This window comes from Betta splendens, chromosome 19, assembly GCF_900634795.4.
Source record: "Betta splendens chromosome 19, fBetSpl5.4, whole genome shotgun sequence".
Classification (NCBI taxonomy): Eukaryota; Metazoa; Chordata; class Actinopteri; order Anabantiformes; family Osphronemidae; genus Betta; species Betta splendens.
The window spans coordinates 6,156,921-6,184,916 of record NC_040898.2 but is presented as its reverse complement, the minus strand read 5'-3'; the positions used below and the strand labels follow the sequence as shown (position 1 = coordinate 6,184,916).

Genomic DNA, 27,996 nt, shown 5'->3' with positions numbered 1-27,996 from the left:
CACATGTTCAACTGAAACATCCTGATATTTACTGGAAAAAAACACAAAAAGTCATCAACATTTGATCCTGAAATAATCAGAGCTTCCATCTTTAAAGGACGGAAGAGGAAGAAGTTCACAAGGAATCATTTAGAACTGGTTCAGAAAGAAACTGGTTTAATACATGAATCTGAAAATAAGACAGACATGAACAGACTGAACTATGTTCAACTGTGACAACGTTTCTCTGACAGGATCAAACTCTCACTATGACACGTCACACAGAGACACTGAGGAACCAGACCAGAACTTAAACCCAGGATAAAGAGGTTCAGTGAATGTGGTGTTGAAGGTGTGAAGGTGGATCTGTTTGTCAGAGGAGACTCTGTAGAAGGACAGAGAACCAGCAGGACAGTCCACATACACTGATACTCTGTCAGACACAGAGGAGGAGATGGATGTTTCTATGTTATTGTGTCTGATAGAGTAACCATCATCATCAGAGCAGAATAGACTCCAGGACTGATCGTTGTCTCCAAACCAACAATGTCTACTGGCTCCTTTCCTTCTAATTCCTCTGTAACTCACTGATATTTCAACGTATCCTCTCCACTCAACCTCCCAGTAATAGCGACCAGTCAGACCATTACTACACAGCAGCTGAGGACACTGGTCAAATCTGTCTGGATGATCAGGATATGAATGATCCTCCTCCACATGTGTCACCTTCCTGTTGTTTTCAGACAGTTGTAGGTCTCTGTACATTGTGTTTGTGTCAATGGTGAGTTGACAGAAATCTGATGAAGAGAACAAGACACAATCCAGCTGCAGTTATTGATCTATCGTCAGTTTGATGACAACTCATGACAGTTTGAAGATGGTTGAATGTTGCTGATCTCAGTAAAAACACACTTACACTTGCTCAGACCTGGTGTCAACCATCGGACTCCACCAGGCTCCACCCTGAAAGGAGGAGGGGGTCAGAGAAATGCAGACATGGACATTACATGGCTCTCACACACATTGTTGTAGGATTGTGTTCAGCAACAACTAAGGAGTTGGATCTTTATCTTGGAATCTATGGAGCAGGAGGTGATGTGGAGAAAAGCTTTGACTTCATCACTTTTGGTGTCAGACACCTGCTTTCAGTCTCACTCTGTCACCACCAAACTAATGTGACACCACAGGAAGCAAAGTCTGAATGTGTTTATTATTACAAACTTCAAGGTTGGGTTCTAAGTTTATAAAGCTCCACAACCCTACTTGCTCCTCCATCAGACACTGTATGTAGTTGTGTCCATACCTGAGAGTGTCCAGTCTCCAGTGTGGATCCTTGACTCCAGCAGACAGCAGCTCCACTCCTGAGTCTCCTGGATGATTGTAGCTCAGGTCCAGCTCTCTCAGATGGGAGGGGTTGGAGCTCAGAGCTGAGGCCAGAGAGACACAAGCTTCCTCTGAGAGCAGACAGCCTGACAGCCTGAACACACAATGTTAAAGCACACTTACATACTACAGTTTGGATTAGAGGCACATTTGATCATCTACAGTGGAGAGAAACACTAAAAACTGTTTAATAGGTTCCTGCTTGAAATGTGATCTGATCATCAGCAACGTGACAATGAGAGTCTGGAAACTGGAGTCAGACACTGACAAACCTGGTGAACAACCAGTAAAACAAAGGTAGAAAAGTTGAAATCATTTCACATCTCATGTAATATGTAAAGAGTTTATTGATCCTCCACAGTTTAGACTTCCTGCCTGTTTATTAACTTAATTCTATAGTTTGAGCTCATTAAAGGACTTTACAGACAATGTGAGTGTGAGTGTTGTGCACATTTCTTAGATGATCTTTAGCTTCATGAATCCTGACCTGAGAGTCTCCAGTCGACAGTGAGAACTCTTCAGTCCAGCAGACAGTAGCTTCACTCCTGAATCCTGCAGGTTGTTGTTACTCAGGTCCAGTTCTCTCAGACCAGAGGACTGAGAGCTGAGAACTGAGGACAGACCTTCACAGCTTCTCTCTGACAGGTCACACACACTCAGTCTGAAAGTTAAAGATGTGGGTTAAGATGGAAATGAAACCATTTAGTGTCTCACGGTGTCGTCATGAATTTCTCAACAACATCTTTTTTATTTGGTTCAGTGGTTTGTTCCATGTCGTCTTGATGGAGACAGAAATGGTCCTGTCTAAATTCTGATAAACAAACTTCAAGGTCTCGTCTGCTCTTAATGGTCGAAGCTTCAACCTCCAGTTTCTCTGTGTCTGTGTTCAGACACTGGACAGAGACAGAGGAGGAACTTTCTCATCACATGTTAAATGTGTGGTTAGTGGATCTCACAGCACAGATGCTGTCATTCACCTGGATGTGGCTTCATCTTCTCAGACATGTAGTGATTTAAAGAGAAAGTTGGTGCAGCAACAGTTTGGTTCTGCTGAGCAGAGGTTTCTCCTTCTGCTCTGTCATGTGTCTCACACTCACTCTCTCTGAGAACATGTTCAACTCAACGATTATCTGAAGACAACTGTCAATAACATGAACACATTTAACTATTAAGCTCAGACAGAACTAAAACATGGAGTCTGACCTCAGAGTCTCCAGTCGACAGTGACGACTCTCCAGAAAACCACACAGATGCTTCACTGGTGAATCCTGCAGGTTGTTGTCACTCAGGTCCATTTGTGTCAGATGTGACGGGTTGGACTTCAGAGCCGAGACCAGAGAATCACAGCTGATCTCTGACATAGAGCAGCTCCTCAATCTGAATAAAGGATCAGAGATGAAACAGTAGTTAAAACCATTCAGTATCTCATGGTGTCGTCATGATTTTCTCTCAGATTCTTCATCTTTATGTCTTTATTGTGCTTCATTAATTTGTTACATGTCGTCTTGATGGAGACAGAACCAACAACATGATCCTGACTGAAATGTTCCTGTCTAAACTCTGATAAACACCAGTGAACTTCAGGCTTCGTCACCAGCAGAGAATAGAGACACATGCTTTAGTGTGGACCAAAGTGTCTCCATAGGATCCAAGCTGTCAGTGACCTTTGACCTTCTCCACTTCTCTGGAACAGCTGTGCTTCCTGCTGCAGGTGATGGTGGTTCTGTGACGCTTCTAGGATTCATTTCCTCTCTCTGCTCCTCCTCCAATAAAACATCATCCACTGTCTGTGGTGTTTGATGATCATTAATGAGCTTCACTCAACTATGTCGTTCTGTGTCTTGTTCTGCAGCTGCTGCTGATTCTCTCCTGCTTTTATTTGCTCCAAGCCGATTCTCTGTAGGTGCTTTATACAAGGGTATTCATTTAGTCTCAGTCAGTTCATCAGGTTACAATCAAACATCATTAAAAACATTTAAATCACATTTTAAACCATTGTCAACATTCATTGACTTTTCTACTTCATTTCTTTCAGTCATTGAACAGTTAAGTGTGATCAGTCCTGAAGGTGATTTTACCTCATGATAAACCTGCTACAGTTTACATCACATTAAGTTCACATAAAACTAAAACATGGAGTCTGACCTCAGAGTCTCCAGTTGACAGAGACGACTCTCCAGAAAACCACACAGATGCTTCACTCCTGAATCCTGCAGCCTGTTCTGACTCAGGCCCAGTTGTGTCAGATGTGACGGGTTGGACTTCAGAGCTGAACCCAGAGAATCACAGCTGATCTCTGACAAACTGCAGCCACTCAATCTGACAAAAGAATAAAAGATGTGGATCAAAGCGTTCATAATGAGTCAGATTTGTTTTGATCACTGATGTTTAGTCTAAAATGAGCAGACTGTCATAGTTCCAGGTTTTGATCTTGTGTAGGCTTAGTTTTGTTTTTTTTGTTTTTTTGTGGTATTTCCACAAAAAAAAAAAATCTGTCTTAGTTTTGTTTACTTACGTAGTCATGTGTCACACTTCCGGTTTTATTTTCTTACACTTCCGGTTCTGTCTTGTCATGCGTAGTTCATCTTTGTTGTCCAGTCATGTGATCACCAGCTGTGTTCCATCAGTTATCACTCTCCTGCATTTAAGCAGGATAGTTTTGTTCAAGCACCCGGTTTGTTAGCCACCCCGCAATACCTAGTAAGTTTAGTAAATCTATGATTTTTGCCTTGTCCCTGCCTGTACCTGTGCTAGAATTTGTGATTACCGGTTTTTGATGATTGCGTGCTTTACTCACGTTTTTTTCTGCCCTTTGGATTTGAATTCCAATAAACCCTGTATTGTCTGAAGCCTTATCTCCCGAGCTGCGCATTTGGGTCCATCACTCCTGCTCGCTCATGCCTAGTCGTGACAGAACTATTTGGCCTGACTCGGACCCAGTCAGCTGTTAATCAGATGGGTGTTTTTTCTTTTTTCATCCGGTTCTCTTTTTTATCAGAGCGCGTCTGTTCCACCATGCCTATCACCTGCCCTGGATTACCGGAGGACCCCCGCTGGTGTTTCGTGGAACTCGCGAGGGAATACGCGGAGGCACCCGGTTTAAAGGCACGGCTCCGCATGGTGAGACTGGTGGTGGAGATTCCCGAGGAGGAGCACTGGTAGTTTCACTACCCTGGGCACTGTTTGCCAGGCTCCAGGTGATGCGGGCAGATTTGGTACCCGCTCGGTGCTTAGCAAACGCCCGCGTTTCACCAGCTGTTTCTGCCACCGTCTTCCCCGTTGCCGCTTTGCCGGCTCACATTCATGTCGCCTCTCGCCGGCTCATGTTCCTGTTGCCATTTTTCCGGCTCAAGTTCTTGTCACCACTCTGCTGGCTCAAGCCCACGTGCCTGTCGCCGCTTCGCCAGCTCAAGGCCACATTACTGTCGCCGCTTCGCCGGCTCAAGCCCACGTTCCTGTCACTGCGTCGCCGGCTCAAGCTCCAGTCACTGAGTTGCTGTCCATCGCAGCCTGTTGTCGGGATCCAGACCCTGTAGTGGCTTAACCCCCCGACTCTGCCTTGCCGCCTGAGGAGAGGGAACCAACCTGCCGTCATTGTCGCCCTAGAACACGTCGGCGGAGTCCCAGGTTTGACCCAGGCCCACGTCCTGGAGGTGTCAGCTTCCACGGCCGAGGTTCCTCCTCCTCCAGCTAAGGATACCCTGTTGCCCCAATGACACCCCCACCTTCATCGCAGGCATATCTGATGGTCTTTTGCTCCCGGAATCTTGTTCCACCTGGTGCACTTCCTAAATGCAACCACCGACCCAGATGTCAGAGGACATCTCCTCCAGGAAGCAGAAGCCCTGGTCCTTAGGATTCCTGCACTGTATGAGGCCTGGAATTATGCAGAGCCACAATCGGACCACGCACCAGCCCCTGTGCCACAGTCTAAACCCACCACCGAGTTCTTGCCTGTCCTGACCTCTGTTGCTGCCCAGTCAAGCCCAGCTCCGGCCCATTTAAGCCCGGCTTCTGCCCTGTCCCGCTCCCTGTCAAACCTTGACTCTTCCCCCTGCCGGCCCAGAGGAGGAGGCCGTCTCTGCCCCTGTTGGCCCGGAGGAGAAGGCCGTCCCTGCCCCTGTCGGCCCCTCAAGAGGGGGTCGTTCTAGTCCCTGTTGGCCTGAAGGAGACCATTCTTGTTCTTGTCTGCCCGGAGGAGGCCAATCTAGCCGAAGAAGCAGCCGTTTCACACCGGTCCGGAGCCTGGTGCCTTCTGCTTTTCTGTGCACAGGTGTCATCCTTGGAGGTGCCGGTGGTCCCTGCCGGAGCACATTTAATTTTACCCCTAGTGGTCCATGGGAAGCTGCGCCACCCTTCGTCTCCAGGGGCCCAGAGACAACCGCTCGAACATTGGATCCAGGGTACTCTGCCTTTTTGTGTTCAGGTGCTGCTTCCAAGGGTCCTGACGGTCCGGTACCAATCACGTTTGCCCCTTCGGAGGCAAAGTGCCGGGCTTCAAATTCATGGCGCAGTCGCGATCCCGATGAGGAGGTAAAGACATGGCCCGACATTTACTAAACACTGCGCAAAGATCCAGGTAGCACTCAGGAACACAAGCTACATCAGCTTCTGAATCGATTAAAACAGCCTGCTGGATGGATTAAGAACCGTGCTAGAGCGTGACAGTCTGCAACAAACAGGCGAAGGCATTGCTTAACTCAGTGCTCCTTTTAATGGACAAGCCGCCACAAAATGACAAGGATGACCGCAGTATAGACACAGTCCCAGAATCCGACGTTGTCGTCTCTTGTTCGGGGTTAACCGGGTGCGTCCCAGCGGCATGGGCTCCTCAGTGGGCAGGTAAGCTCTGGAAGAAGGGACGAAGGCGCCGGCAGACTTCGATGTCCACTCAGGAAGCTCTGCAGGAAGGAATCCTTCATGAAACCCCGTCCTAGCCTGACCACGGTCGGCCTCCAATCCTGTGTCTCTGCACGCTGCTCCAGCTCACTGCTCCACAGCTGCCGATCAATCCGTATAGTCAGTTTGATGAGCGCGTCTAGCTCCCTGGGCAGATCTCTTGCTGCCAAGCAGTTCTTCACGCGGCAAGATAGTCCCCGGATGAACACGTCTCCCAGCGTGGTGGTGTCCCAACCAGCCTCCGCGGCCAACGTCCGGGAACTTATTGGCATACTTCAACGTGCTGCGCGCTTTTTTCCTGATATTCACTAGTTTTTGGGCTGCCTCTGGTTGGGGAGTAACGTTCTGGAATATTTGTTTAAACACCTTTGAGAAGCTAGCAAATGTGCTCATGCACGCCGACTGGTTCTGCCACTCGGCCATAGCCCATACCTCCGCGACTCCCATAAGGTAGGAAAGTGCAAGCAACACCTTGGACCGCTCCATGGGAAACTGTGGCGCATGGATCTTATAATAATTCTTCCACTGGGTAAGAAATGTTCTGCAATCACCTGAGTCCCTGGAGAAGCGCTGAGGTGCTCCAAGATGGACGTCCGGCGCGGGAGAGTGAATGCTAGTCCTTAGTGGAACAGGCTCCGGCGGTCCCGGTGGTGCCGAGGGTGAAACTGAAACTCTGTGAATTTCCGCCAGACTCTTCAACAACTGCGTAAGGTCCACAACAGCATTTTTCTGCCGGAGGGTGCAGTGAACCAGGTCATGAAAAGCGTTGTCTGTTTGGCTCTCGAGGCCCTTGACGTGTTGCTCTTGAGCCTGGAGGACGGAGTGCGCAGACTTGGCACCGGCTGGGTCCATCTTAGCCAGATTCTTCTGTCAGGCAGCTTGACGAATCAACCCACATGCACAGCGACAGAGACCAGGTGAGTTACACAAACTTTAATGTTCACAGTTTGTTCCAGGAACAGGTACAGTGCAGGCACAGACTCACGATGCGAGGCGCAATCAAGGAGCAGGCAAAAACAGCAGTCAAGACAGGCAAAGTCAGCAACAGGACAGACTTGCCTAAGGTACCGGAGGACTGGGCTAAGGCAAGGTCGAATATGGGCAGGAACGGTAACTGGAATACATACAAGAACAATGGAGAGCTGGAGAGTGGAGATAACCCGCAACAATCTGGCAGAGGTCTGAGGTGAGTACTGGGTGTTAAATACCATGACTGTTTGACTACCATGCTGACATGAATACCATGCTGACATGATGATTGGAAGTAAAGATTGCACGGTACCTGGATGAACAGAACCGAAATACTTACAAAATAAAACAGGAAATGGTGACAGGTAAAAACATCACAGACGCTTGAAGTGTCGAGCTGAAAAACATGAACCAGGAAAAACACTGACCTCAGAGTCTCCAGTCGACAGTGAGGACACTCCAGTCCAGCACACACAACCTTCACTGAGTCCTGCAGGTTGTTATTACTTAGGTCCAGATGTGTCAGATGTGACGGGTTGGACTTCAGAGCTGAGGCCACAACTTCACAGTGAGTCTCTGTGAGTCCACAGCCAGAAAGTCTGTAATGACAGAACATATGAAGTCTATAAATGTGAATTGACTTAATGAATGTTGATGCTGAAGCAGCTGTAGCTCAGTTGGTCACTTACATCGTAAAGTTCAGTCACAATACTCACCAGGCAGATCAGAGCCATCTGCTACATGTTATCAACTCATATCTCACTACATTACCTGATGCAGTATAAATTATAGGGGATTTCAATCATGCAGATGTAAAATAGTTCTTCCCAAATTCCATCACCACATTGAATGTGCTACAAGAGATAAAACACTTTGGACAAGACCTTCTCCAACTTCAAGAAAGGCTACAGATCAATCCCACATCCACACTTGTCACTCAGACCACATTTCATAGCTTTTAATCCCATCCTACACCCCACTGGGCAGAAAATCTCCCCCCACCTCCAAAGAACCAGTGTTCCAGTTTGATCTTACCAGAATCTTACCAGAACTCCCCTCTTTGCCTTCAAATCCAAAGACACATATATATATGTGTGTGTGTGTGTGTGTGTGTGTGTGTGTGTGTGTGTGTGTGTGTGTGTGTGTGTGTGTGTGTGTGTGTGTGTGTGTGTGAGTGTCCTGTGCGGCAGTCCAACAAGCAACATGTTTTAGGCTGAATGTCGTACTGTGATGAACAGTTTTGCTTTTACAAGCGGAGTATGTAAGAAATATATATACTTTTCTTCTAATAAAGAAGATTACCTGCCTCACTAAACCATAACAGTGTTATAATAAATAGTAATAGCAATAGTGTTCATTTCCATCGACATACATATGTTCATTGATCCGTTATATAAAGCTGGTAAATTCACTCTACACACATGCCTTCATTCACATTATTTTATCTGTTCATTAATCGCTGGTTGTTTCATGTTTATTACTTATAAGATGTGCTTATATTCATATCTATTTATTCATATATCCTGTAGTATTAGTATAATAAAATGTTAAAAAGATCTGGTTTTGTGTTCATCGTTCTTCAGACAAAGACAAAGCTCACTGACACTGCGACAAGAACTCATGACATTAGAGACTGATTTGGTTTTATCAAGTAAAAAGTATAATTATTATTATTATTATGAATATTAATAACTATTAACTAATTAAATTGATATCTGGTGTTTAACTAGGTTAATTAAAGTGTGGTTCTAGCTTAAGAACCTGGTGCCCCAACTTTGAGGAATATTATTGTTTTTGCATTAATATTAAATTATTAATTTAAATCTGTTACATTTAACAAAAACATTATCATGTTAGGTTTCCTGGTTTTACTTGCCCCAGCAAGATGCTGACATGCTAAAGTACTATCAGTCTTGTCCTGAGTGCCAGTTAACATTCCCAAACAGGAAAGGGCTCCTCTCATTTATATGCCCATCATTGACACACCCATTTCCTGCATTGCATGGACATCATATCACATCACATCATCATATCATGGACATCACATCAAAAACATGGAGCAGCGTGAGAAGACTGTGCTGCTGATCTCTGATCAGGTTCAGCTCCCTGAACGACAGCAGAACCAGCACACTGACGGCTGGGTTTTCCCGGCCCTCGGCCCAGTCCAGAGTGAACTTCTGCACCGACAAGGTTTTTCCAACGCCAGCGACGCCATTGGTCAGAACCAGTCTGATGGGTCCGTGTGGGTCAGAGGAGGCTTTAAAGATGTGGTGGACCTTGATGGGAGCCTCATGGAGGGTCTTCTTCTTGGAAGCTGTCTCCAGCTGCCTCACCTCATGTTGGGTGTTCACCTCTTTACTCTGTCCCTCTGTGATGTAGAGCTCAGTGTAGATGCTGGTGAGGAGGACTCCACTTCCTGTTTCACCTCCTTCAGTCACACGTTCACATCTGCTCCTCAGACTGAGCTTATGTTCATCTAAAGCCTCCTGCAGTGTACCAGCTGCTGAAAGAAGAAGAAGAAGAGAAAAAGAGGTGCTGGTCTGTGGTCCAGCTCTAGTTCTGGGTCGTTTCCCACACTGGGGACAGGAGGAGTCTCCTGATGGTCCAGGCTGGTCCCAGTATGAAGTGATACACTGTCTGCAGATCCAGTGTCCACAGCTGATACTGACTGGATCCTTCAGAACCTCCTGACACACATTACAGCAGGACGGCTGCTCCTCCACCGGAACACGACTCCTCTTCTTCTCTCTGTCAACACATTAGTTCAGAACCAAACTGATGAGTCCAACACTGTAGAAGCTCAGATGGTCCAGAGACCAGGAAACATGACCTACTGCTCTGTCTGAACTCAGCATCAGTCTGGTTCCTCTGGCTTCAACTCTCCTGCTGCATAAACACTAATCAACTGCTTTTCCTCACATTTTCTGATCTGCTGGAATTCATACACACTCAGCACTTGCTGTAGCTCCTTCACAGTAAAAGCATCCACTACACAGAGCAGCTTCTGTCCTCTACTGTTATACAGCCAAGCCTGAGGTTAGAACTGCTTGTTGGTTCTGGACATGTAAGAATAACGTGACAAACCCTGAACTCAAAGCTCCACTTACTAATGAGTCAGAGCTTTAAGAGTCTGAACAGTTCAAATGTTTATAGTGACAAAATTCTAATGTGTAGGTTCTGAAGTGTTTCATTACAGAACATCCATCAGGAGTTGGAGGATAGAAAACCCAAACTAAGATCCTTCTCAGTCGCTGCATCATCAACAGAAATCTATGAACAGCACATTTTGTCTTCAACCTCCATCAGGTCAGTTCAGTAGAAACTATCTCTTACATTGTGTCTGAGGCTCCAGGTTCATTACTGAGGTCTAGAGGCTGAAGTCTGGACCTGTCACTCTTCATAGACAGACAGCTGGGTTCTGAAGGTTCTGCCCTTTGTCTCTGATTCTGACCTCTGCAAACAAAATGTTTTCATTCATATCACATCAGTCACTGATCAATTCTCGGATCAAAGTCATTTCTGTGGCTCTGAACACAAACTACTGCTGCTGCAGATCATCATGACGTTTCAAACTTTGGATCAGTTCTCAGATCAGATTCCAACTGTTCTTTATGATTGATATCTGTCAGAAACACTGAGACCCAACAAATAGTTTCTTTGTATGTCATCAGTCATTTCATTGTTCATTTTAATGATCACGTCTACACACATGAAGTTGATCCTAATGAACATGAACATCCTGGAAATTCATAGTCAGGTTTTAAGATCAGAGAATAAACTAACAATGATTCATATCAGTGAGTCTGGATCAGTTCTTACTTTGTGTCTGAGGCTCCAGGTTCAGGATTGAATGATGGAGGCTCACATCTGGACCAGTCATTCTGGATAGTCACACATCTGGATCCTGAAGACTCTGCTCCGCCCTCTTCCTCCACACAAACACTCATCTTCTGAAAAAGCCACAGATCCAGAGCTAAACACCTGCTGTGACTCGCATTAAAATGAATCTAAGTCCAGAGTCTCACACAATGTTGTATCTTTGTTTAACACAAGTCTGATGTTGGACGGATCTGAATTCCTGAGTTTCGTGTTGTGATTTTAAAGTCATTGACTAATGTTAAACAGTTTGCTTCTCTACAGTTTTCTATCATGTGACCAACAGGGCAGGATTTGACAGTATTTAAACACAGCAGATTTAACAGTTTAATGGTCATTAAGCGCCACACTGTGCATACAAACCCGATTAGTTACTCTATAATTAAGGTAGCCTACGGTGTTGTGATTTCAAAACGTCACGTGCTGCCGTGCATACGTGCCCATTTTGTCACTAGTGATTTCCCTGGAGTTATTAAAAAGAACACCAAAGTGCCAAACTGGGAAATTATGAGAAAATGTACAGAAAAAACTCAAAGCAGAAACCAGCACATTTCTGGACCTCAGTCAGTCTGAGTAGTCAGTACCACTGACTGTGAGCTCAGAACCGGGAAAAATAACAACCAGAACTACACCCTGAACACCAGCAACTCCTCACATCTGGTTCTTGTCAGTGTTTGTTTGACAGCAGTGGATTGTGTCTCTTCTTCCTCTACATTAACAAACAGACGCAGTAACAGTAACGTTGTTTAACACTCACCTCCTCAACGTTTCTTCTTCTTGGTGTTTATTTTACTTTTACTCCTCCTGCTCCGTTCTCCCCAACTAGCGTATGAACTCGCTGAACACTGTTTGGTGTTTGCTGCTGGATTACGTGATCACAGAGGCTCTGCCCCCTCTCTGTTTACAGGAAGCCAGTATAGCTGAAGCAGCAGAGTAATGAGGAAGCAGCAATGCTACAGGATGAGATCCTCAAAGGAAAGAAACCAAAGCTGTATTTGAAGGTGAAGTTGGCTGTGAAGACGTGTTTAAGTTTGAGGAGGAGACGGGGTTTTCAGGGTCTTTAACCTTAAACTAGGACTTTGTATCTTTTCTAAACAGGACTGTAGTAAAGTCAACAACACCAGGATGCAACAGGGTGTTTGAAGTCTCCTGCTGCCATGAGATGCTTTGGTGTCTTTGACCATGACCCAGGTGAGTTTAATACACAGCACTGGTGTGAGTTCCAATATTCACCAGCACCAAACTATCAGATGTTTCCTCAACACGTTATATTCTGTTCTTAGTAACTTAGCTGCTGGTGAGACTAATCTAATAAAACTGTATTGTTCAAGTCACAGTGTCAGGTAACGAGTTAAGCAGGGTATTGATACTGTAAAATAAAGGAATATACAGCAAGTAAATATGCGTTATGATTCAATGAGCTGTGAGAAAGTGTCTTCATAGATTGTGTACAGGTGGAGAAGGCAGCAGAGGTCATGGTTTCTTCTTAGAAGGTTTAAGGTTTAAGTCCAACCATCGACTGGACCCTTTGACTGATGCTCTTCTTCTTTATGGGAGGAGACAATCAGCTTATCCAGGTTTGCCCTGTTCTTGTTCCTGAAATGCTTCAGAAACAGGAAGCACATTGTTTGTAGTAGTGCAGCTCCATCACAGAGGAAAGAAGCAGAGGAGGAGTTCAGCCTGTTCACTGATGCTGTTAAATTCACTGTCTGTTTGTCGCCCAGGTAAAGTTCTACTATTAGTGTGTGTTTCAGAACCAGATGTACAGGGAGGTATGGAAAAGTAGAACCAAGCTGCTGAACCTGCGCTGTCTGTGCTGCCTTTTGATATGTTTTCATTATTTCTGCACATAAATACTTTGTTTATGTTCTACTATGTTACTTTGTATGTACCATGTTCTTCTTTGTTCAAGCATGTTCTCCTATGTCTGTGTGGGTTCTGTCCGGGTTCTCTGGCTTCCTCCCATAGTCCAAATACATACATTAGGTTAATTGGCCACTCTCCATTGCCCGTAGGTGTGAGTGTTTGTGTGAATGGTTGTTGGTCTCTGTGTGGCCCTGGGACAGACTGGCGACCTGTTCAGGGTGAACCCCGCCTTTCGCGACCCCGGAAGGGAAAAAAGCGGAAAATGGATGGATGAAGTGAAATAAGTGTTATGGTAATTTTAAGTGACATCATTACTGTCAGTCATTGAGGAGCTTCACATCAAGGCAATGAGTGACATACTGTAGTGAAGTTATTCCACATTTCCTGCAGGACTCTGCTAGCTCTTCATTAGTGTGATCACAACTCTATGTGAACACAGACCAGACTCATTGTTTTAACAACACTAATGATTTACAGTAACTGTTTCCACAGTCTCTCTGTCTGAGTTGGATGGTGTTGAAAGCACTGGAGAAGTCAGAAAAACATGACCCTCATAGTGCTCCCAGGAGACTCCAGGTGAGACAGGGCCCGATGCTGCAGGTAGACGATGGTGTCATCCACCCCGATGCCTGGTCGATAAGCAAACTGCAGTTGGACCAGTGATGAGCGCACCTGGGTGCGGAGGTGACTGAGGACGATCCTGTCACGGACTCAGACGCACAGCGCGGTCAAGGCTTTAAGTTTAGGAGGTTTTAATGAGAATCGTAGTCAGGCGGTAAGAGTCAGTGCACAGCAGAGGCAGACTGCGGCACAGACAGGGCTCAGGTTCAACCAATGGTCAAACACATTCAGTAGCAAAGCACAGGATACAAGACAGGAGCTAGACCTCGTCAGGAACGGAGCAGAAATCATTCACGGGCTGGGCTTAGGATTTGAATGCTGGAATGCTGGCATGGAAACACAGACAATATGGCAGGAGAGCATGGCATGATGTGGCACTTTAATAGAAGATTATTACTAAGAGAATACAGCTGGTGAGACTCATGACTGAACATAAAGCTAGAACACAAGCAGGAACTAAACAGGAAGCAGGACAAAGTAAAACAGGAATCTAGACAGAACACTGGATGTCCAATGAAGGACATGAAGATCCTCTCCATGTCCTTCATTTGGTGGGAGGCTAAGGAATACTTTGAGGAGATCCTCAAAGTACTCCTTCCACCATCCAATAACATCCCCAGTTGAGGTCAACAGCTTCCCACCTCGACTGAAAACAGAGTTGGTAAAGGACTGCTTCCCCCTCCTGAGGCGCCGAACAGTTTGCCAGAATTTCTTTGAGGCCGTGCGATAGTTCTCCTCCATGGCCTCCCCGAACACCTCCCAGGCCCGAGTTGTTGCCTCCGCAACGGCACGGGCTGCAGCACGCTTGGCCTCCTGGTTGTAATGGAAACATTGTGCCTTTGTGCTATTTCTTATCCAACACAGTCGTCATGTGCTGGTTAGGTGCAATACTGAACATTCTTAACAAACAACTAATCTCTTGTGCCCTGCCGTACATCAAGTCTAAACATCTGATGTTCCATTTGACTGACTAATAAAAACATGCAGGGAATCCAAAGTACCAAGTGATTTTTCAGAGGGAAAAATGTCGACTGAATGAAAGTTGGACTACCTCAAGAGTCACATTCAGCAGAAAAGTCATTTGAAAGCGGTTGGAAATGTACGAAGACTCAAGATGGGACAGGAGATCTGTACATTATTGCGGGAGAGTGCAAAAGACAGACAGAAGAGGAACAGGACAGTTTTACTCCAAACATGGACTGGATATGCAGAGAATGGTGATGCTGACCTCCGATGGTGCCTCAGTAATGCTAGGAAAACACAAAGGAATTGCAGCTGTGTTAAAACACCAAATACCACACCTAACTGAACAACACTGTGTGGCCTGTAGAGAGGACTTAATTATTGATGATGCCTGGAAAGATGTACCTTTAATGCGAGATGTGGAAACTCTTCTTAGAACTGTGTATTTTTCTTTCTCTCTCTTCTCCACTCTGAAGAGGGGCAAAATGGAGGAGCTAGCAAAGATTCAAAGATAGAAGGACACTGCTTTTCTAGAGCTAAGATTGAGAAGTTGCATTCCCAATACTGGAAGGCGAAAGATGTACAGTGAAGTGAGCGTGTCAAAGAGGCAATGGGGACCTCATCAGCTGATGGCAGAAATACTGAGATTATTCTTTTCAATAGTAAGCTCTGTGATGACATGGATGCTCGTTTTCCAGAAAATTAGTTAAAGGAGTGGTCTGCATTTGACATTGAAGCACTGAGCTCAGACATCAGACATCAGTTTTAACTATTGAATAGCAGGTGTTGCCACATTGGCGAAGAAGTATGAGGCCATTCTCCATCACCCACAGTCTATGGAGGCCATTAACAGTCAATACGCCAAATTCAAGTACATAATGAAGCAAAAACTTAAACAGGGGTCATACAGCACATTCTCAGATATGGTTGCTGCAACACTTAGATGTCAGGTGCTAAAACAGTTCTCAGAGCTTGTAGATAATTGTGCTACTTTTCAAGCTTCCAGTGCAGATTGTGAAAGAGGATTTAGTTTAATGAATCACATCAAAACAGCATCTAGAAATCATCTTGAAGTGGCACATCTGGACCAGCTGATGTGCACAAAGTCAAAGCAAGAAGCAGACGAAGCCATCAACCTGGACAAAGTGTACAGCCATTGGAGAAGTGAGAAGGCCAGACGTGAAAAATAAGGTACAATTTAAGTCAGATTTGTGTGTATTCTAGTGACATTTATTAAGATTTTTTGATTGGATATTAATCATTAAATGCTGTTACTACTAGATAATTTACAAGCAGTAGAAATGCTAATAAAAAACTAGTAAATTGAGTAATTCAATATTTAACAAACAAGGAGTTACAGGAATTTACACTATATCACAAGCAACAGCACACGTCATTGTGCAAAATGTGAATGTTTTAACAAAACATAACCAAATATTATGTCTGAAAGGTGTATTTGTATCATTTCCTTCAGAACAGGACCCTAAGCCAGGCTGCAACTGGTCCTGTTTTAGGCCAAAGCAGGACTCCTCCCATGGCTAAAGCAGGACTCTCACATATAACATACTACTCATGAAAAACAAGATTTTCGTCTTTCATTTTAAGTGGGCCAAATCACTTCTATTAAAAGTAAACTAATGAAAATTGCTGGTGAAATTTGATTCTTTAAATAAGCCATGTAACTTGCCATGATCTAAAGCTTTGAAGTGTGATACTGGTGTGTGGCTACAGCGTGCACACCTGATGTTGTCCACAATGGTCCTCAGTGTGCTCAGGGAGCTTGTGTGTATCCTCAGACACATGAAAAATTAGAGGGAACGTTGCTCCTAACATATTACAGGTAAAGTTCTCGGTGAATCATGTTTGTGGAGGGAATTTCAACCTTACGAAGAGAAGGAGAGGAACTTGAGGGAAGCATTGTTCCCCTGTGAGTGGGTGGTTGACAAAGAGGAGGCCGGTTCAGATGCAGTTTGAAGAGGGGATGTATGGGGTGCCAAATGTAAAAGGAGCACCTATAACTAGTTTTCTCACATTTAACTAAATGACACAACATGTTTTCTCACATTTAGTTGAATGTGCAAAAGTCTAAATGTAAATGTTAAATGTTAAATGTAAATGTTAAATGTAAATGTAAATGTAAATGTAAATGTTAAATGCTAAATGTTAAATGTAAATGTTAAATGTAAATGTTAAATGCTAAATGCTAAATGCTAAATGCTAAATGCTAAATGTTAAATGTAAATGTTAAATGTTAAATGTAAATGTTAAATGTTGGCCGAGCGTAAAACTGAATATTCATGAATGGGCAAGTAGACTCTACCCCTACCCTCAAACAGCGCTGGTCTCAGAGACGCGAACTCAATCACCTCAAACAGTGCGCGCAAACCCCGCCCACATCTGATCTGGAAACTTTTGTTTTTAGCCTGGACGTAACTTCGGCTAGCTAGTATAGTTAGCCAACTAATTCTCCACCGGCGCCACAGAAATATTCTTTTTAAACCTACTTAACTCCTCATTAATGGTGTTTACGACAGAACGGCAGTTTGAAGCGGAGCCTCAGCCCGCACACCTGCCGTTACAGCCCGTTCAATCTCCCCCAACGGGACGGAGTCGGAGCTGGCGGCCATGATGGCTTCGACTTCAGGCTTCTCTCCAGTATTTTCGTGCACCGATCCAGAGTCAGATGTGGGCGGAGCTATGCGTACTGTTTGACGTGTTTGAGTTCGCGTCTCTGATCTGAGACCAGCGCTGTTTGAGGGTAGGGATGGAGTCTTGCCCATTCATGAATATTCAGTTTTACACTCGGCCAACATTTAACATTTACGTTTAACATTTAACATTTACATTTAACATTTAACATTTAACATTTACATTTACATTTAACATTTACATTTAACATTTACATTTAACATTTAACATTTAACATTTAACATTTAGACATTTAGATTTAACATTTAACATTTACATTTAGATTTAACATTTACATTTAGATTTAACATTTACATTTAGACTTTTGCACATTTAACTAAATGTGAGAAAACATGTTGTGTCATTTAGTTAAATGTGAGAAAACTAGTTATAGGTGCTACTTTTACATTTGGCACCCCATAGGGATGCACATACTTTATGTTTAGTGCCATTGTGTTCCTGCAATTCATACGTTTCATCCTGCGTTGGCTGCGCTGTGATGCAAGTGTGTCTGGGATTTATTGTACAATTTAGCTCAGTTCTCTGAATATGGCCTTTTCTATATCACAATCTTTGTGTCTTGAATAAAACATGGTTTGTCTTGCCCACAATTAAAAAAGGAAAGTGTCAGTAACTGCTGGAGGATGGAACCAAATGCACAGCTCAGAGGCAGTTGAGCCTGATGAGTTTAATTTGAGGCTTGGTCAAACAGGCTGAGGTCCGTGCACACGGAGGCAAAGACAGGAGGAGAATGAAAACGTCAAAGTGCAGCAGTACATTATTCACATGGAAATATCAGGTTTATTAAAACATTTCCCCATGAAACATAACAGAAATAATATATTAGAGGCCAATACAGTGACAGAGTGCTAGTCAGTATTTCAAAGTGCTTTTCAAATGTGGGCAACGTAAAATTAGATTCAGATGCATCACAGGTTGACGAACACAAGTTGACAGACTGTGTTCACAGACTAAATTGTGTTAGGTAAAAAAATATGTAAAATGTGTTTTATCTACAAGAAAACACTAGAACTTTTGATTACTGGTTTTGATGATTGATTCGCGTTTTTGCCTGCCGTTTGGGTTTATACCAAACCTGTTTTGTTCTAAGTCCTGTTTCCCAAGCTGTGCGTTTGGGTCCTTCACTCCTGTTTGCTCACGTTGAGCCGTGACAAGAACATAAACAGTGAGGTATCATTAAAAAAATACCAAATCACTAAGCCAACAGTTGTTGGCTTTACATAAGACTATTTACATATTCAACCTTTAACATTCATCCAGTGGTGTCCAACTTAGGATCAATGGACTCATTATCAGTCACTGTTAGTAGAAGCAGAATGTTTGTCAACCTCAGTTGAGAACAGTGCAGAACACAGGACCGTTCTGGTTCCTCTGACAGTCAGTTCTGGATGACGCTCTGCTCCCAGTAACATGGACCAGTCAGAACCTGTCTGACACAATCTAAACCAGTCTACACACAAACTTGCTGTTGCTTCTACATCTGGATCAGTACCACCTCCAGCTGCAGAGAGAAACAGAGAACAGAGAGCAGATCAGTGAGTGTCTACAGAGACTCCCTTCGTCATCTGTCACATCCAGGACAAAGAGCAGCAGGACATCAGTTGTGTTCAGAGCAGAAGTGGAGCAGCTGTCACAAGCTGACAAGCTGACACAAAAAACATTAGAAGCTTTGGAGCAAACTAATGACAGATGGACACAGACACAGATGTAATGATTGAACTTCAGCAGAGGTTCTGCTCTGGACCAGCACCACATGGTTACTAAATGGAACCATGGTTCTATCAGCCAGACTGATCTCAGAACTGTGACACACATGAAGCTGACCAGTAGTTAGTGTTAATGCTACAACACTTTGATAAGTGACTGGAACTTTACAAGAAACACTGGATCTCTGCTGTGACACTAACTTTTTAGTTTAGTAGAGTTAGAGTTTAGAGTTTAGTTCAATGCTGACACTACCGTATTTTCCGGATTATAAATCGCTCCGGAGTATAAATTGCACCAGCCATAAAATGCATAATAAAGAAGGAAGTCGCACTGAAGTATAAGTTGCATTTTTTGGGGAAAATTATTTGATAAAAACACCAAGAACAGACATGTCATCTTCACAGGCAATTTAAAATAAAAATAGAATAGAGAACAATAGGCTGAATAAGTGCACAGTATGCTAACGTTATATGACGCATAAACAATGAACTAAGAACGTGCCTGGTATGTTAACGTAACATAGGGGTTATTATAGGAGAACTATAGCATAGAGAAAATGCTAACAAGTTTACCAAATCATCAGTGTCACTCCAAATCACTAAATCCAATCCAATCTTCCTTGTCACTTTTAAACCACTCCGCCAACTCCACAGGTAGAAGATGCGACGCTTCCTCTTCTACATTATGGAAAGACTGACTCATAGTCAGTTGCAGTTCCAATTATTCCCGCTTTTCTGAATTCTGACAGGATGGTTTTGGCCACCTAGCTTTTAGCCCGTGATTAGTTTTTTTTTCTTCATTCCAGTAAGAGTAACCTTTGCTTTTCGCCAGTCCCTTCCAAGTTCCTCGCTAACTCCAAACTTTATTTCGGCTGCTCGATTACCGTTTCGACTTCATATTTCACTACTTGCAGCCTGTAATTGGCAGAATATGATTTTATTTTTGTTGAGCCCTGTCTCAGTTGTTACCGCCAATGTTGAAATTATCAATTTAGTCTAACACTGCTGAAATCAGCACAGACTGACTCCAACCTCTACTGACCTCAGAGTCTCCAGTCGACAGTCTGGACTCTTCAGCAGGTCACAAAGAGGCTTCACTGATGAATCCTGCAGCTTGTTGTTACTTAGGTCCAGTTGTGTCAGATGTGACGGGTTGGACTTCAGAGCTGAGACCAGAGAATCACAGCTGATCTCTGATAAACTGCAGCTTCTCAATCTGAATAAAGAATCAAAGACGAGGATAAAAGCATTAATAATCAGTCCTATTTGTCCTGATCACTGATGTTTAGCCTCATATTAAGTCCTGTGTTTTCCTGCTGCTGATTCTCTCCTGTTTCTATTCACTCCTCATTTTAATCAGATTTTTCAGTTTTAAACCATAATTGACACTTTCCCCAACTTACCTTCAGACTTTAAACAGTTTAATATAATTATTGTAGTCCTGAAGGTGATTTGATATGACATGATAAACCTGCTACAGTTCACAACACATTAAGCGCACACAGAACTAAAACATGGAGTCTGACCTCAGAGTCTCCAGTCGACAGTGACGATTCTCCAGAAAACCACACAGATGCTTCACTCCTGAATCATGTATGTTGTTCTGACTCAGGTTCATTTCTGTCAGATGTGACGGGTTGGACTTCAGAGCTGAGGCCAGAGAATCACAGCTGATCTCTGACAACCTGCAGTGTATCAATCTGAATGAAGAATCAAGGATAAACAGTAGAAAACAAAGAAACAGTTAAAACCATTCAATGTCTCTTTGTGGCACCAAGATTTCTTTCACAGATTTTTTTTAATTCTGAACTCTTTATTATGACTTACATATATAACTATTTTGACATGAAGACATCAAAGTGTCAGGTGCATGGTGTGTAGGACCCAAAAGCACAGCGACAATGACAAGGTTTAGTTTAGCAATCTTTAATGCTTACAGCAGTAGTCAGACAGGCGGAGGCGGGTACTATGTTGTGAGAGCAATAGTACAGGCAGGGGTCAGGCAGTCAGCAAATACTTGACCAGACAATGGTCAAGAATCCAGCAAGGCAGAGTTCGAGTACAAAATCGAGGAGCAGGCAAGGCAGGATCCAGAACAAAAAACAAAGCAGCAAAAACAAGGCACATAATCAAGGTAAACACAGAACATGACCGGAGCCAAGCAATGAGAACCAAACACAAGGCAAAATGAGTTCAAAGCAAGGTCCATAATCCTGATCATATTGGCACCATTTGTGCCCAAGGAGTACTGTGACCACACAGGGCTTCTGAACAAAACCCGGACAGAGGACCCCAGGGGCCTGGAGACAGAAGGGTTGAGGCGGCTGGAGTCAGCGCCACCAGAAGGTGACGGAGACGAGGGCACCAGCCCAGCTGGAGGATCCAGAGCAGCCAGGGAAAGTCACTTGGGCCACCAGAAGCCCAACTGAAGAGAAAGTCTCGAAACCAGAGAGCTGACCCGGGTTGGGACCGAACAGCGTACAGGAACACAAGGGGAGATCTCTGCAGGTGCAGGACTCCAAGGAAAGAGTTGACCGGCCAAGGCACTGCCAACAGGAACCACGGGGTGGACATCGGGAGACACCAAAGCAGAACGTGGAACTGGAACAGATTGCAATGTTGTGGCTGATGCAGGCTGAAACGTTGAAGCGGAAGTCTGAGGGCCAGGAACAGGTACTGGCTTTGAAGCAGTGACTTGAACTTCAGAGACAGCAGTAGGGTCTGACTCACTCAAGGTTTAATCTCGTGAGTATTTCAGAAAGTCGTAATTCCTCACTTAAGTCCTTTGACATAAGTCCATCATTTCCATGCTGGTCTGTAGTTGAGGTAGCTACGCTCAGCAGCTTCGTCGACAGGACCAATGCTGGCCGCAGACAATTACTGTAGGCGACTTCGGACTAAAATCGGCTGCGTCAGCAGAACGGAGGACAGGTTGACAGTGGCAGAGGCAGAGCTCCGCTTACATCTTCTGGGGCGCCGTCATTCGGAGGACGATTCCTCCTCTCCGAGGACCGCCATGAAGGACGAGACAGGGTCAGGGAATAAATCAGGATGAACTGGGCTTAAATGTGCTTTCAGCTCTTCCCAAATCCTGCATTCCTCGCCAGGGACGAGCATGGGATCTGGTGAGGCAGGCAGGAAACAACAGGGAGCGGAGTCCATCAAAATTGAGAGTTGTTCACCTCATCTACTGCATACAGCCAAACTACAAGGCTGGGCGCCTCCATGACGTCTCTGAGGGAATCCCCAAGGCGCACCATGAAGTGTACAATAGTACAGGCAGGGGTCAGGCAATCAGTACATACTTCCAGGCAATAGTCAAGAACCCAGCAAGGCAGAGTTTAAGTACAAAATCGGGGAGCAAGCAAGGCAGGGTCAAGGCAAGAACACGGTTCGTTACACAGGTTACGCTTACTGGGTTGGAGTGCTGAAAAGTCAGCTTGGAGAAACAAAAAAAAACAGCATAGCAAGAACTGAGGCTTGAATACAGAACTTAATGATACACTGAAAACAGCCAGAGTGATCACATGACAGCAATGAAAAAACAGGAACTAAACAGGAAGTTGTCAAAATAAAACAGGAAACAATACAAAAACAAGGCAGTGATGCTGTATTCATGACACAAAGAAAGTTCAGTGGTCACTGAACCCAGTCAGATGGATGTTCTCTCCTCTGGTCCTACATGGAACTTAGAACCTTCTGTAGCAACATGTCCACAGCCTCATATTGCTCATCATGCTTCTGTTGTCACAAACAGACGATGGAGGAAGGACCCAAATACACAGCGTTGGCTTGGTTAAGATCAGAAGTTTAATAAGCAAGGTCAGGCCGGCAGAGGTCATACACGTTGTGGCAGCAAACAGGATCTGACAAGGAGTAGGCAGAGGCGAGGTCAAAGTACAGGCGAAGGTCAACTTACGGCACAGGACTGTCATAGATTAGGCAAGAGACAGAGTCGGTGACAAAGCAAGGACGATAGGCAAGAGTACAAAGAATGCTGGAATGCTAGTCAGGAACAACGTAGACAATCTGACGGGGGACTATGTCAAGAGGTGGTGCTTAAATACTTGGTGACTGATTACTGATGGGATGCAGGTGAGGGTGACAATAACCGGAAGTAACGCTGGGTTAACTGGATATGGAACTGAACAGGAAGTAGTAACAAAATAAAACCGGACATGAACAAAAACGTAACTAAGAAACATAAATTATGACACCTGTTTCCTGCTTGTGTCTCTACAAAGTGACATCATTGACAGGAAGCATCACACACAGGTTGAAGTGTTGTCTGTTGATGGAGACGAATCAGACGCCACTAAAGATCCTTCAAACATGTGACGACATGATTTACTCTGAGTCTCTGCTGCTGTGTCACATTTAAAGAAAAAAACATCATAAACTTCTGTTCATGACCTTCGTAGACTTTATAGCGTCACAACAAACTGTCAATCATTCCTGCAGGTTTCTGACACATATGAGTCTGTTTTCATTCTAGATTCAAGTGGAGACCTTCGAAGTGACGAGCTGAAAAACATGAAACAGGAAAAACACTGACCTCAGAGTCTCCAGTCGACAGTGAGGACTCTTCAGTCCAGCACACAGAACCTCCACTAATGAGTCCTGTAGCTTGTTGTTACTCAGGTCCAGATGTATCAAATGTGACGGGTTGGACTTCAAAGCTGAGGCCACAACTTCACACTGAGTCTTTGACAGGTAACACTTAACAAATCTGTAACAACATTACAGGTAAAATCTAATACAGTGTGAAACAAACTGACTTTATAAATGTTGATGCTGAAGCAGTTGTAGCTCAGTTGGTCTCATCCATCACAAAGTGTGTAGTGGAAACCTTCTCTTGTCCAAATGTCAAAAAGATCAATGATGAAGAGCAGATAGTTTGGGCAGGAGAGTCACTGTCAAATCACTGTGATGTCAACATGACCAGTTGTGGTGACAGGAAGCTGTGATGCGTGTTTAATGTCTTCTTCTACTTCTTCTGATGCCATCAGGTGTTTCTACAGTGAATCATCAGCCTCCACCTGTCTCCACTACAGTCACACCAGCCAACCTCATGTCCTCTGTTACCACATTCATCCATCTCCTCCTTGGTCGTCCTCTTGCCCTCTTGCCTGGCAGCTCCATCTCCAACATTCTTCTACCAATATATTCACTCTCCCTCCTCTGCACATGTCCAACCCATCTCAGTCTGGCCTCTCTGACTTTGTTGCTAACACAGGCATCATGAGTCGTCCCTCTGATGAGCTCCTTCCTGATTCTGTCCAACCTCAGAAACTTCATCTGCTGCCTCTGCTGCCTCCATTTCTTCCGTCTCTAACCCATTAAGCAGAGCTGTTCTCACCACTGTCTTGTAAACCTTTCCTTTGAGTCTTGCTAACACTCTTCTGTCTCACAACACTTCTGACACTTTCCTCCACCCACCCCAACCTACCTGCACTCGCTTCTTAACCTCTTTTCAACACTCGCCATCACACTGAACTATTGAGCCCAAGTACTTAAACTCCTTCACCTTCTTCACCTCAGCCCCCTGTAGCCTCACTGTTTTACATTGACCCCTCTCATTTGAACGCGTTCTGTCTTCCTACGAGTGACTTTCATGCCTCTTCTTTCCAGAGCAAACCTCCACCTCTCCAGCTGTTCCTCCCCCTGCTCTCTACTCTCATTGCAGATCACAATGTCATCTGTGTTCTTTTTTAACACTAAGGCTTCAGCTTCATGTTGCTGTAGAATATTGTTGATCACATTAACATTGTACTTACTGAAACTTTCTGCAGTTCCTAACAACTGGGATTAGTCTCCATCGTCCCTCATTTGATGTGTTGTACTGGTTCAGGTCCAACTCATCCAGAACCTCCTCTGACATCTGCAGCATGTAGGCCAGAGCTGAGCACTGGATCTCAGAGAGTTCCTTCTCTGATCTGTTCTCTGACTTCAGGAACTCTTGGATCTGTTGATGGACTGAGTGGTCGTTCATCTCCATCAGACAGTGGAAGATGTTGATGCTTCTGTCTGGAGAGATTCTATCACTTGTCATCTCCTTCAGGTTGTTGATGATTCTCTGGTTGGTTTCTGGACTGTTCTCTGTGTGACCCAGCAAACCTCCTAAGATTCTCTGGTTGGACTCCAGACAGAGGCCATGAAGGAAGCGAACAAACAGGTCCAGGTGGCCACTTGGACTCTGGAGGGATTTCTTCATGGCTCCCCTCAGAAACAGACTCAGATGTGATAAACAGTAATATTTAAGGAATTTCTTCACTTCCTCCATCTTCCCATTGGTGTAACAGTGCATCATGTGAACAGCAGCCAGAAACTCTTGAACGCTCAGATGAACAAAGCAGTAGACTGTTTTCTGGAAGATCACACTCTCTCTCCTGAAGATCTCAGTACAGACTCCTGAGTGAACCAAGGCCTCTGTGACGTCTAGACCACACTGCTCCAGGTCTTCTTGGTAGAACATGACGGTTCCTTTCTTCAGATGCTTAAACGCCAGCTTCCCCAGCTTCAGGAGAACTTCCCTGTCAGCCTCCGTCAGCTCCTGTGGACTGGTCTCATGTCCCTCATGGTACTTGTTCCTCTTCCTCTTGGTCAGGACCAGCAGGAAGTGTGAGTACAGGTCCGTCAGGGTCTTGGGCAGCTCTCCTCTCTGCTCTGTAGTCAACATGTGCTCCAGAACCGTAGCAGTGATCCAGCAGAACACTGGGATCTGACACATGATGTGGAGGCTCCTGGACGTCTTGACGTGTGAGATGATTCTGCTGGACAGCTGCTCGTTGCTGGATCTCCTCCTGAAGTACTCGTCCTTCTGGGCGTCGGTGAAGCCTCGTACTTCTGTGACCCTGTCCACACACGTAGGAGGGATCTGATGGGCCGCTGTGGGTCGGGAAGTGATCCAGACCAGAGCCGAGGGAAGCAGGTTCCCCTGGATGAGGTTGGTCAGCAGCACCTTGACCGATGACTTGTGTGTGACGTCAGACACCAGCTCCCTGTGGCTGAAGTCCAGTGAGAGTCTGCTTTCATCCAGGCCGTCAAAGATGAACAGAAGCTTCAGGACAGCGAGCTGCTCTGCTGGGACCTTCTGGAGCGTTGGATGGAAAACATGAAGCAGCGTGAGAAGACTGTGCTGCTCATCTCTGATCAGGTTCAGCTCCCTGAACGACAGCAGAACCAGCACACTGACGTCTGGGTTCTCCCGTCCCTCGGCCCAGTCCAGAGTGAACTTCTGAACCGAGAAGGTTTTTCCAACGCCAGCGACGCCGTTGGTCAGAACCAGTCTGATGGGTCCGTGTGGGTCAGAGGAGGCTTTAAAGATGTCATGGACCCTGATGGGAGCCTCATGCAGGGTCTTCTTCCTGGAAGCTGTCTCCAGCTGCCTCACCTCATGTTGGGTGTTCACCTCTTCACTCTGTCCCTCTGTGATGTAGAGCTCAGTGTAGATGCTGGTGAGGAGGACTCCACTTCCTGTTTGACCTCCCTCAGTCACACGTTCACATCTTTTCCTCAGACTGAGCTTATTTTCATCTAAAGCCTCCTGCAGAGCAACATCTGCTTAAGGAAGATGAAACAACAGTGACTGAAGTACAAGACCTACTTGTTCTTTTTATGATTCCCAAAGAAATCAGTGATTTTTAAAATGTGAGAAAAAAAACAGAACAAACTGTGAATGCATCTTAGTCTAAGTTCTTGTTGAAAAATGACATCAGACACGTCTTACTTTGGATGGTTCTGGTCTGATCCGTCTGCAGCCCAACCTTGGTTCTAGGTCGTTCCCCACAGTGGGGACAGGAAGATTCTCCTGTTGGTCCAGACTGGTCCCAGTATGAGGTGATGCACTGCCTGCAGAACCAGTGTCCACAGCTGATACTGACTGGATCCTTCAGAACCTCCTGACACACATCACAGCAGGACGGCTGCTCCTCCACAGGAACACGACTCCTTTTCTTCTCTCTGTCAAAACATTAGTTCAGAACCAAACTAATGAGTCCAACACTGCAGAAGCTCAGATGGTCCAGAGACCAGGAAACGTGACCTACTGCTCTGTCTGAACTCAGCATCAGTCTGGTTCCTCTGGCCTTAACTCTGAGCTGAGCTGCTGTTCCTGTCTCACTTTAACTACTGCTGCAGCATTTCTCTGTGTGTCATCAGTCAGTGTTCATCTTAATGATCATGTCTACACACATGAAGTTCCATCCAGAAGAACATGAACATCCTGGACAATTAGTCAGATTCATATAGAAATTCATACAGTCAATTTATAAAGCCAGAGATGAAGCTACAAGATACAGAAAATAATCTAACAAATTCATATTAGTGACTATGGATCAGTTCTTACTTTGTATCTGAGGCTCCAGGTTCAGTACTTAAATCTGGAGGCTTCTCTTTGGAGCAGTCACTTCTCATAGACACACAGCTGGATGGTGGAGACTCTGCTCCGTCCTCTTCGTCCACACAAACACTCATCTTCTAGAAAACCCAAAGGTCCAGAGTTAAGTACCTGCTGTGACTATTATTAGACGAAAGTGAATCTGAGTCCAAAGTCTCACACCACTGACTTTTGCGCCTTTGATTAAAAGCAGCCTGATGAGTCTGAAGTCACTGGGTTGAAACAGTGACTCATGTTGAACACTTTGCTTCTCTAAAGTTTTCTATCATGTGACAAACAGTATCAGACAGTGAAGGTCTTTAAAGACAGCCACTGTTCTCACAGGCTGTTTTGGCTGCTCAGAGTCTGACGTCACAGGAGTCAATGAGGCTAAAACAGGAGCCATCGCTGGTTCAGCGGCTTTGACACTCAAAATCTGGAACCAGCTCCCTCTTCAGGTTCGAGAAGCTGACACACTCTCCACCTTTAAGATCAGGCTTAAAACCCCCCTTTTTGATAAAGCTTATAGTTAGAGATGGTTCAGCTCACTGGCAATGATTGTTAGTCACAGGAACCATCTCTTAGTTAAGCTGCAATAGACATAGACTGCTGGGAGATATAAACCATACACTGAGCTCCTCTGTTTCC

At 44.8% G+C, this 27,996-nt stretch overlaps 2 protein-coding genes across 3 annotated transcripts; both read right to left on the bottom strand.

The window, feature by feature from the left end:
- Nucleotides 1–139: 139 nt before the first annotated feature.
- LOC114846128 (NACHT, LRR and PYD domains-containing protein 12-like) lies at nucleotides 140–27,461 on the bottom strand. The gene is made up of 11 exons (XM_055504132.1): nucleotides 27,319–27,461; nucleotides 26,701–26,933; nucleotides 24,749–26,531; nucleotides 23,527–23,700; nucleotides 20,498–20,671; nucleotides 3,508–3,681; nucleotides 2,566–2,739; nucleotides 1,850–2,023; nucleotides 1,283–1,456; nucleotides 896–942; nucleotides 140–776 (listed from the first exon to the last, which is right to left on the bottom strand). The coding sequence occupies exons 1-11, from the start codon at nucleotides 27,444–27,446 to the stop codon at nucleotides 247–249; spliced, it is 3,765 nt and encodes a 1,254-aa protein (XP_055360107.1). The 5' UTR covers nucleotides 27,447–27,461; the 3' UTR covers nucleotides 140–246.
- On the bottom strand, nucleotides 7,873–11,970 carry LOC129603351 (uncharacterized). Of its 2 annotated transcripts, XM_055504140.1 has the most exons (4): nucleotides 11,864–11,970; nucleotides 11,050–11,180; nucleotides 10,564–10,683; nucleotides 7,873–9,978 (listed from the first exon to the last, which is right to left on the bottom strand). In XM_055504140.1, exons 2-4 carry the CDS (start codon nucleotides 11,175–11,177, stop codon nucleotides 9,258–9,260), a joined length of 969 nt encoding a protein of 322 aa, XP_055360115.1. In that variant the 5' UTR covers nucleotides 11,178–11,180; nucleotides 11,864–11,970; the 3' UTR covers nucleotides 7,873–9,257. The 2 variants fall into 2 exon arrangements, with proteins under 2 accessions (XP_055360115.1, XP_055360116.1); XM_055504141.1 differs by lacking the exon at nucleotides 10,564–10,683.
- Nucleotides 27,462–27,996: the final 535 nt, after the last annotated feature.

Bases quoted from the DNA above. Each gene is read 5' to 3' on its own strand.
- LOC129603351 (XM_055504140.1), bottom strand. From the start codon at position 11,177: ATGAGTGTTTGTGTGGAGGAAGAGGGCGGAGCAGAGTCTTCAGGATCC. The intron at 10,684-11,049 runs GTAAGAACTGAT...TTTTGTTTGCAG, and splicing joins CCTGGAGCCTCAGACACAAA to AGGTCAGAATCAGAGACAAA. The intron at 9,979-10,563 runs GTAAGAGATAGT...ATGTGTTGACAG, and splicing joins CCTGGAGCCTCAGACACAAT to AGAGAAGAAGAGGAGTCGTG.
- LOC114846128 (XM_055504132.1), bottom strand. From the start codon at position 27,446: ATGAGTGTTTGTGTGGACGAAGAGGACGGAGCAGAGTCTCCACCATCC. The intron at 26,532-26,700 runs GTAAGACGTGTC...TTCCTTAAGCAG, and splicing joins TCAGACCAGAACCATCCAAA to ATGTTGCTCTGCAGGAGGCT. The intron at 1,457-1,849 runs GTCAGGATTCAT...TTGTGTGTTCAG, and splicing joins TGTCGACTGGAGACTCTCAG to GCTGTCAGGCTGTCTGCTCT.